The 10511-nt window shown below is 35.2% G+C and overlaps 1 protein-coding gene across 3 annotated transcripts; it reads right to left on the bottom strand.

Annotated features, from left to right (window-relative positions):
* Nucleotides 1-4083: 4083 nt before the first annotated feature.
* Nucleotides 4084-10011, bottom strand: LOC114260364 (serine/threonine-protein kinase BLUS1-like). 3 transcript variants are annotated; one of them, XM_082879048.1, is made up of 12 exons: nucleotides 8657-10011; nucleotides 8510-8559; nucleotides 8354-8434; nucleotides 7715-7886; nucleotides 7488-7540; nucleotides 7146-7298; nucleotides 6029-6283; nucleotides 5536-5660; nucleotides 5342-5386; nucleotides 5085-5218; nucleotides 4894-4977; nucleotides 4084-4550 (listed from the first exon to the last, which is right to left on the bottom strand). In XM_082879048.1, exons 7-9 carry the CDS (start codon nucleotides 6257-6259, stop codon nucleotides 5362-5364), a joined length of 381 nt encoding a protein of 126 aa, XP_082735174.1. In that variant the 5' UTR covers nucleotides 6260-6283; nucleotides 7146-7298; nucleotides 7488-7540; nucleotides 7715-7886; nucleotides 8354-8434; nucleotides 8510-8559; nucleotides 8657-10011; the 3' UTR covers nucleotides 4084-4550; nucleotides 4894-4977; nucleotides 5085-5218; nucleotides 5342-5361. The 3 variants fall into 3 exon arrangements, with proteins under 3 accessions (XP_082735174.1, XP_082735175.1, XP_082735176.1); XM_082879049.1 differs by lacking the exons at nucleotides 8354-8434; nucleotides 8510-8559; nucleotides 8657-10011 and having other exon boundaries at nucleotides 7847-7982; XM_082879050.1 differs by lacking the exons at nucleotides 7488-7540; nucleotides 7715-7886; nucleotides 8354-8434; nucleotides 8510-8559; nucleotides 8657-10011 and having other exon boundaries at nucleotides 6029-6339; nucleotides 7146-7284.
* Between the last annotated feature and the right edge of the window lie 500 nt (nucleotides 10012-10511).

Genomic DNA, 10511 nt, shown 5'->3' with positions numbered 1-10511 from the left:
TCACATCATCATTAGTAGATGCCGATCTTTGATCGGGTGAGTGGGATGCTCAATTCATGGCATTCCCCTCTCATACCTAAGTTCCCGAGTTGAGACACCTTGGCTATGACGGACAAGTGGCCTTTGGCATGAGAAACGAGTTTCTTAAATTTCCCAAAAAAATATTTAGGTGGCAACTTTGAAATATGGACATACAGTCCATTTTTGGCATTTCTAATGGTAAATCGATTTCCCAAAGATTTGGCGGGTTTGGACTCTCATTTGTGTTTTTCAATTTCACATTGCACTTGTGAAACCAAATTCTGATTAACGGGAGTCCGAACTATAGGGCTTTCGTATCCAAGGAAACTAACTCCTCCGAGGAGCACAAAAAGCCAGCTATAGTCTGGAACTTCAATACATCGATAGAGACAATTAAGTAAAGGTTCTCTCATTCGAATATATAATGAACTCGACAGGGGACATAATTATAGTAAACTACCTACAGGCTTACATCAATACATGAAAGAGAAAAGTTTCCACCCTTTTTACAAGAATGGCATTTGGCCATTTGGCCAACAATTAAAAGGTCTCGTGACCAATAGGTAGTGAAGATCCTCGATCTTGAAATACTTCTCGATGTTCACCTGAAAAGGATTAGCAACGTGGGATGAATATAAAGTCCAGTAAGGATCCCAACATGATTCTAAACAATAACAACATATAGATAGCTATGATCATGAATGCTTTAAGTCATACCATATACATAAGTGCTGGTTTATACATAAAGATTGTGACACTTTTGTTTTGGGTTTGCTCGAGCGGATAATTTTAACTTTCAGTATCTTGTGAGTTTGCAGACGGTACACTCGAGTGCATGATGTGGTGTTCGAGCGGAGAATGTTGGTTCCTAGTTGTTTCATTGTAGCTCTGCAAAACTACTGGGACTTGTTATTTTGCGCTCGAGTGAGGGATTTGTTGCTCGAGCAGGCCTTTAAGTTTATGTCTCACGCTCGAGCGAGAAAAGTGACGCTCGAGCAGACTGTGCGAACTTAGCAACTTTAAAAACATGATTCTAGATCATTCCTTACACTTTTCATTTCTATCTTCCCTTTTCTCTAACCTTTTCCAAAAACCCTAGTTTCTCACTCTAAAATATCCTCCATTCTACTAAGATTTGGCTTAGATCATCTAGCAAAAAGCAAAGAAGATTTGGAGATCTTACTCTTCCATCGATTGAATCTTGGTTTTGCGAAGGATTCTTCAAGGGGCTTCATTTTCTTTCTACTTGTAGAGGTAGGGATACTTTTATCCTAGTATTTCTTTGCTTTGAAGAGATTTCATGGTGTGGTTGTGACTTATGAGCCTCATTGAGAATATTGTTGGATTACTCCCATGTTCTATATAAATAAACCATCTTACTTGACTCTTCCTTGAAATTTCTTTATACTCTCTTCTCAAACATGTATATAAATGTTGTTGAAACCTATATCTATGATAAAGAAGGCAAACTCCAAATTTGGTAAAACCCTAAATTCTCAACTTGAGTAGAAAACCCCAAATTGAGTGGATATTCCTTTGATTCATGAAACATTGTGAATAATAAAGAGATGAAAGATGTGGATGTTGGTATGATAAATGAATTGTGGCTTGGATATTATTTTCTTTGAATTTGGTGTTGTATTCCATTCTTTGGTAATGTTGGATGCTTGTTGATGGAATAAAATGTGATTGAATTGTTAATTGTGCATGAGCTCGGGTGAGTCGGTTTTGAAAATGTGGTGTTGTGTTGGTACCCGCACGGGGAGTTTAAAAGGTGCCAAATGCCCTGTCTAGACTTATCGCTGGACGAATGTGGGAAAAATAGTTTTTGGGTGTCCACATAATCCCGCCGTATAATAGCTAGCAAAAGTAGAAAAATGGATGGTTTTCTTTGGGTGCCCACTCCTTTCCGTATAATAGCTTGCAAATGTGGGGGCAATTTTAAAACAAAAACAAAGGGTGTTTTAAATTGGACTCTTACAGGTGGGGTCATGGCTCGTCCTCTATAGTTGTGATTATTTAACTGTGGTGCTTGATGACATGAATTGCATGGTGCCTGATGATATAAATTAAAATTGTCACTCTTGAGTAATTAAGTATCACTATGATTGATAAAGATTATATGAGAAGAGGAATTTCCTTGTACTATTTTGTCGCAAAGATAGCATAATCTCATTTGAAAGATTAAATACATGGATAAATGTGTTCCTATTGGGCATATAGCTGAATTCTATGCTATTTTTCAGGAATTGACAAAGTACCACCCCCTTGATGGATGGGATCAAGCCGCAGCTCCTTTTTGGAAAAAGTTGACTCCTGTGTGTTTTACTATTTTGAATTGGAATTTTTGTATCAAGACTATCAAGTTATTTTGTTGTTATTGTACGCCCTAGGGGCTTATATTCTGTAAGCCTTCTAGTTCATTGAATTGGTATAAGAATCCAGAATATTGTGAGATTGTCCATGGTAAATTGTAATCCCTTATCTTTTAGTTCAATGAGAAAGATAACTTTTGGGTATCTTCTTGTATTTGTCTTGGCATATTCTCGTGAGAAATTTTAAGGCCTTACAAATGGTATCAGAGCCTAGGCTAGAATACCTTGGGCTCGTGGGAAGTGACGTGTCTCACAATAGGGTCCCTAGGCTAGGATGGAATGCTTAGAATACCTTGTGTGTTATGTGTTTCCACGTGACTATGTGGGTATGTAGTTAGAATCCTATGATATGGCTTTTGTTCGTTACATTCATCAAAATCCTTTTGGAAAGACACTTAATCACACTATTACAAAAAAAGGTTTTTATGGCGCGCGATGCACGCCATAAAAACCCTTCTATGACGTGTAGCGCGTCATATTATGACCAGTCATGGAAAGTCATTCACTTTCAACGACACGCTTCGTACGCCGTTAAAAATTATTTAACGGCAAATTTTGTGTCGTTACTTTTTCTACAACATGCTATAGTACGACATTAAAAGCTATTTAACGGCAGATAGTGTGCGTCGTCGTTATTTTTCTACGACTACTTTTACACGCCGTTACTGGGTGAGTCAAATAACGACGCTAATTGCGCGTCGTAAAATATGTAATACGACTTATTATGCCTACCGTAGAACATGCAATTTTTTTTATTTTTAAATTTAGCAGGCTTTATTTGACTAATTTTGTATAATCTAACAAATATTACAAACAAGCATCACAAAACATCAATCAAACACCAAAAAACTGTTTCAAACATAAAAAATAAACTACATCCATAAATTATCAATATATACATTCCAAACATCCAAAAGCTAACCTTAATTCAAAACCATCCAAAAAGAACTATCCTTAAATTCTAATTGTCCAAAACATTCTACAGTGTCCAAAAACTATGTCATATATAAGTTTCTAAACAAAAGGCACATTTTGACATGGTTAACCTATACTTTCCAACACCCAAGGCCAAGAAGCTCCATTCTTTGGATTGTCTTGGCTTCACACGTGCTTGAAATGAGAAAGAGACTGCAGCTAATGAGAGAGGGCTGCATCTGATGCTGCAACTACTGTAGCATTAGTTGCTCTGTCTGTTCTGAGAAGCAGCCTTGGCTATGGCTGCTAGCTGTTGAGGTGTGGCCTTGGTTGCTGGACAGTGGCCTTGGTTGCAGCTGGCTGCTGTGGCTGCTCTGCCTTATCACTGGGGCCCGCTGTAGCCTTGGCTGCTGTGGCTGCTGTGGCTACTCTGCCTGTTTTCACCACCTTGACTGCCGTGGCCTTGGCTGCTGTGGCTGCTCTGCCTCCTCTGGCTTAAGTATCATCATCTCCACTGTTTCGTAGACCTACACATGAATTTTAAACTAATGAGTTCTGACAATTAATTGACTTCAAGTATTGATATTACAGCCATATTGCTTTTGTCATTAATTTAAATCCAAATCCGAACAGACACAGTATACAAAAATAGTCTTCCAGAAGTATTGGAGTGTTTATAGTCCAAACTGCGTAGTCATACATTTTTTTGCAAAAACTTGTATAAACTGAACTAAGCAAGTTCATAAATCTCTAGTTAGTTGTGCAAACCTACCTGGCATATGTCATCAATTTTCTCGGTCCAAACACTGCCTTGACAAGTGGTTATAATGTAGTCTTTGCACTCACAGAACAGCGTCGATAAATTACTGCTTGTGGAGAGTTTCTCCTCGGCAATTATGAATCCACAACCCAGTTGAAAATTTTAGAAAAATGATACATCATAAGGACGATACAAGAGCCATGCTTTAGTAATTTAGCATTCGCTACCTCTGCAATAATCATAATGGCGTACGATGCAAATTACTCACTAATGCCACAAACTTATGGTTAATGACAACTATCACTTCAGGAATAGAACATTCAATTTATATTTATATCTATATATAGAATGAAATTTATTAAAAATTAATGAAAAAAATGTAATAATGCATGATGAGTAGATGACTTGCTAGAGAAACAAACAATTGTTCAAAAAGCTCGAAAGGTGGAATATCCTCCAAGTCATTCAGAATCCCTTCCCTGCAGAGTAAAGCACCATGACAGCCTTTACAATTGAGATCCAAATTTTAAGGGTCCATTTGATTGTCACAAAAATATGAGATGGCCAATTTTAGAAATAGCTCATTTATGAATTAAGATGTGTATGGTTGTGAAAAGAAACAGCTATAAAATCTTCTAAAACATGGGATTAGTAATCTAAAATGAAGATATTCAAAATATGTTATGTTCGACACTCACACAAACTTGAATTTATTCATTTATAAATTAAAATTTCAGAATTAGTTAATTCAAATGAAATAATTAATTTGCTCGACCAAAAGGGCCCTAACATGATGGCATTAACTAAAATCTAGCAACTTACACAGCCAAGTCCTCATCAAAGAAGGGTGCTTGTTTAACAGCTGGTACTGTCTTTGCTGTCTCCACAATTCACGCCACAAATTACCTAAACACCACAGAGCAACCATTTAGGAGAGCAAATCTATGATGCAATAGCATATAAATTTTAAGTTTGTGTAATTATGTAGTGCATGATGAAGCAAGAGGATTAACCTTCCTTCTGCATTCAACTACTTAGTTGACCTTTGGTAGACAATAAATCACCATCATTAGATGGATACTTAGAAAATGGGGCATGGCCATGAGCAAGTTCAAGTGTTGTTATTCCAAATGATCAGATGTCTGCTCTGTTAACACAAGACAAATCTTAAAGAACTTAAAAGTCAACAGAAAACAGCATCAGCATAATGTTCCAAAAAATAGAAGGGCAGGAGAGGGGGAGGAATAGATCAGATCAGTCACCCACTCACTTAAAGTCATATCCATGCAGCTAATGCATAACCTCTGGAGCCATCCTTGAAAAAGCAAAAACAAAAAATAATTGCAAAAATTGACAAACAATATGCTCAAGCCAATAATGCAAATCTATTCACCATGAATACATTGATAACAGATGATAGGACCTCACTCAACAGAACAGTGAAGGCTTGAGGGAAAATTATACCAGCATGGTGTTCCAACAAAAGTGTTTCTCGAGCGTTGCCTATCCCCAGTATCAAACATGTATGCAGATACCCCGAAGTCTACTAACTTGACTGCACCATTAGAATCGATTAATATATTGCTTGCCTGCAAAGAATAGATCAGCAGAGTGACTAAGCATAATAGCAAGCAACATTGCCAAATGAAACATGAAGGACAAGATAATTGTCTTGAGAATAAAGGAAGGGAAGGGACATTTTCCTAACCAAAATAATACATTCAAATTATATAAAAGAGGCAAATGATTAATTTCTTCAAGAAAGACGAATGATTAGACTCCATCACTTCAAAAGTTACAAGCACTCAAAATACTTGCCATAAGACATTCTATTTTCAATATACTTCATTCACTTGTGCATATTCTAGCACTAGTGGCCATATTTTCAGTTAAACCTAATTCATTTACTTGTGAGAGCAAAATCAACAAACTAGAGAACCAAGAGGGGCACTATTACCTTCACATCTCTATGGATATGCCCATGGGCATGAAGATAGACGAGAGCTTTGAGAACCTCACATAACAATGTGGAAGTAACAGGCTCTTCAAAACCGTCTCGATAAGCAGATTTCATTATATGAAGGCATGACCCACCAGCCATATAGGGCATCACAACCCAGAGGTTCTGGCCTGCAGTGAACGAGCAATGAGCCCGTAATAAATTTGGATGATCGATCAAGCTCATCATTTGTACCTCTCGACGGATACCATCCTGAGCAGTTAACAAATAAAAACCATCTGATGACAATTGTAGTACCGTGTTTTAAACTGAACCCAAATATGTTCAACAGTTCAGACAAAAATCAGTGGAAGAGAAATATACTTGTGCCCAAGGCATAATATAGAGATATATGGTGAATTGTCCAAGCCACATCCGCATAAGCAAGCAATGGAGCAAGAGAAGCATTATCTAGTGATAATATTCTAAATGATGGAGAAACCTCCCTTCAGCTAGAAACACTCATGCAAAATACAATCACATGAAATGACCAACCAACAGTGCTTGGGATATAATATAACCATAGACATAAACAAAGGTACACAACAATAATGTGATCAATTATTTATTAGAAATAGAATAATATAGCATACTTAGTGAAAATAGCCAAAAGAAATTATTATTTAGAAGGAACCAACTTGTCTACATTAATTTATATAGTGTTGTGAAGAAAATCTACCTATGTACTTGACTTAGAGGTTCATTGTTATTCCAATCGATTAAATTATTTAGATTGAAAGAGCTAGAAAAATTACTATATTAGAGTCGTAGGATTGATGTATATTGATGGTAATTAATCATACCTCTGATTTCAATTTTATATTTACAGTCAAGTAATGAAGGTTGGTCCTATCCCAGGATTAATGGTTCAGGGAAAATGTGCATTTCATCAGGGAGATGAAAGAGCCATATGATACGAGAAGAACTGGACTTATCAGAACGTTATCCAAAGTCACAGTAATCTTAGGTTTTTATACAACTTCGAAAATAGTTTTTTTCTGAATAAGTAATGTGAATATAAGTACTCAAGAGAATATATAAATGCAATTGTATTCAAGAAAGAAAGCAATCTAACCTTCTCTGTTGCAGCTTGTTCTATCAGTGCATAGCCCAAATCAAGGTTATCATTGTTAACAAGTTGCACAGCTTGTTCAAGAACTTCACTCGAGATATTTAAACACAGAAGTGAATTCCTGAGCTGACTTGATATTGAGCCACGTAGGGGCTCCTAACAGTAATCACAAAATCATTATCAAATCCCAGGTAACAAAGGTAGACAAATACAAGATATCAATCAAGTTGTGTTGTGTGTCTTCATATAACTAAATAGGAAATTTCAGCATTAGATATGACTAGAAAACATTTAACATTTCAATTTCTTCACCAAAAAAAAAAAAAAAAAGAATTGGTTTCTCACCGGCAAGAACCAGCCATAACATTAGAGGACCCTCTTTTGTTGTCTAAAATATGCTGTAGCAACATAAAAAAAAATATAAAATATAAAAAGGAAAAAAAGAAATCAATAACTAAGAAATCAAATAAACATATTCAAAACCATGGGCTTAGGCTCAATCAATGAATGGCAAGCAGCATACATAATCTTTTCAATCACACAAAATACCAAACACATATCGGGCACCATACCTCAATCCCAGGAATGGCAACTATACTCTTTTCATAGCAATGCCATGCTTATGAAGGGTAGGAAAACAAGATGAAATAAATAAATAAATAAAAAATAAAAAAGCAAAATAGAAAAAATAGGATATTTCTTACCTAAAAGAAAATATGGTCCTTCCAACACCAAAAGCATCACCTATTCGCACCAACACGAGAAAATATAGAACAGTTTAGAAGAGATTAAAAAAAATAAATCTTACTGAAGACCCTCAAGCCATGAATTCTAGTACCCTGAATTGGTGTGAATTTGAAACTAAGATTTCATTAGATAAAAAGAAAAATTAACTTAAAAATCAACTGAATAATAATCAAATGCATATATATATATATATACATACAAAAAAAAAAAAAAACCTGTCCAAAAACTTTATCCCATAGCATAACTTCAATCCAAATCTAAGACATTGCAATAACAATATATGAAAAAAATTCCAAAATTAGTTTTAAAAAAAAATAAAATGGTGAAATTTATCAGAGCCATTTTCATTTTCTTGCTCTTGTTGTACAACTAACTCACTAAAAAAATAACTACTGATCTCCATAAAATGAAAACAATCTGAACTAACTCAAACTTTTATTTGCTTCCTTGGAATAATTATCTACCTCCCATGGGGGGAAAAAAATCAAAGAAAGCAAGAAATAGGCTTCTAGAATTAAAGTCTCCTCTTAGCTTTCATGCTCAGCCTGTAAAACAAAATAAAAAGGATCAGAATATTTACATACTTTATAGTAAATTAAAAAGAATAAAGTCATACTTACAGTAGCATCAGAACTACTAAGCATACTTCTTGCATGCACTCTTTGTCACTCTAAAAGAGAATAATAACAATCAAAGGTTGAAAAAATTGATATAACTACATCAAATTGAAAAGCATATGTAGATATAGACTAGTAAATTGCACATACCTCCAATGGTTTATTCACTCCAAAATTAGAACGTAGCCAATCCCCTGCACAAATTAGAGCTTGCACTGTTTCCGATATCAAAGAGCTTTGATCTAGAACTCGTCCCCCAGTATAAAAGCAGATTCAGAAGCTACAGTGCTGATAGGAATTGATATATTGGTCACGTACCATGTTTGATAGAATGCGAAACTTGAGAGTGTTTGCCTTCCACCAATCTAAAGCATCAAAATCAACATCTAAATTCCCTTTACAAATGTAAAAGCCTTCTTCCAAATATATGTCCAAATCAGATTTTCTTGGTTCAATAGTTTCCAACTCTTGTGCTCATATATCAAACTCTAACCTGCTCTTAGTTTTTCCTTTTGTATTGCAACTAGTTATAGGACTATTAGAAGATCTCCTCCCCACTTGAGAATCACTAGTTCCAATATTACTTGAAGCATGAGCAACGACATAATCATCATACAGTTCATACAATGAATAACAAATTTGATTGATATGCTTTTCAGATTCTGCAATTCTACAGAGCTAGGGCATGAACCCTTCAAATTCAAACTTTACCAAAAATTAAAATCAAATACAATCAGACCAAGAACAAAAATCAAATGCAAAAGCAAATCAGATCTAAACTGAAAATCAAATTGAAAGAAAGTGTAGAGAACATGAATAAACTACTCTCATTCACCATATTCATATACTAATAGGAAGTTTTGAACTTTTAAGTTCCTAAAATTGAAAAGCCTAAAGGAGGCTTTAATAGGTACAAACCCACTGTATTTTGATTTTAATCATTGACTCCTTAGTTATTTCCTTCAAACTTGTAATGTGTTTTATATGTCTATAAGAAGTGTGCTCCCCAAGTGTTCTGAGATGAGTGGCTGCATTTTACACTTTTTCTCTGTTTTCCATTGTGGACACTAGTAATGCGAACAAAAAATTTTAAACATTGCAAATTTGGGGTTTCATTGTATCTAATCAAAAAGCACATGATTTTTTACAAACAATACCCAACAGATTTTTTCATCACAAATTCCAAATCAGTTTTTATATGAAGAAAAAAATTTAATGACAAATAAAAAATCCTCTAAAACAGTGTAGAAAAAGCATACCTTTGAGAAGAAGAGAAGATAAGAAGAGAACGAGAGAGGAAGAGAAAACCAATTTTATTGACGCCACATGACCAGAACATAGAAATCAAAGAGAAGAGAATAAAATGAGTAGTTAGGATTCAGAGGTTCCAAAACAATCAACTTGTTGTAAAGCTGTTAGTATATTCAACGAAATCAATCAATTAACAAGTTTAGTTGTGATTTCATAGACAGAATAAACCTTCTTGTTTTTGACATTGTCCTCATGAGCATTGTAAAAACACCCCCAAGCCTTGGCATCAATGATCAGTTTCTTCCAAACAGACCCAAAGGCAATAATGCCTATAAAGGTAATACCTATAAAAAGGAAGCCATAATGTCTTTTACTTGCAACACCGTGAACAATCAACTAAATAGACTCAAACATGGTTACTTCACTATTTTTGGGCACACACAATAATACCTTGCTCTAGTGGGAGCCACGTTGACTCTTTGACCTATAGCCCCATTCCCATTATTTCTGATAGTTGAAATAATTATCACATCCTCCTCACCGCCTTGAAATCCATCAACTGAGCGAACACTCACAAAGAAGTCACTCTCTGCATCTGTAATGTATGTTGTTCCAAGTTTCTCTTGAATTGCAATAACCTGAGCATTGTATGGTGATATCACACCAATGCTAACCCTCTGTTTTAAGGCAATGGATTTTATAATGGGAGAAATAAATAGTCAGTTCTGCAATTCAATGGTCAAAAAGCAGAACA

Source organism: Camellia sinensis, chromosome 7, assembly GCF_055761805.1.
Source record: "Camellia sinensis isolate YWXY chromosome 7, ASM5576180v1, whole genome shotgun sequence".
Lineage (NCBI taxonomy): Eukaryota > Viridiplantae > Streptophyta > Magnoliopsida > Ericales > Theaceae > Camellia > Camellia sinensis.
The sequence above is the reverse complement of the archived record's forward strand: the minus strand, read 5'-3'. Positions and strand labels throughout refer to the sequence as shown.

Bases quoted from the DNA above. Each gene is read 5' to 3' on its own strand.
- LOC114260364 (XM_082879048.1), bottom strand. From the start codon at position 6,259: ATGATGAGCTTGATCGATCATCCAAATTTATTACGGGCTCATTGCTCG. The intron at 5,661-6,028 runs GTAATAGTGCCC...TATTCTTTGCAG, and splicing joins ATATCCATAGAGATGTGAAG to GCAAGCAATATATTAATCGA. The intron at 5,387-5,535 runs GTATAATTTTCC...TGCTTTTTCAAG, and splicing joins TTTGTTGGAACACCATGCTG to GATGGCTCCAGAGGTTATGC.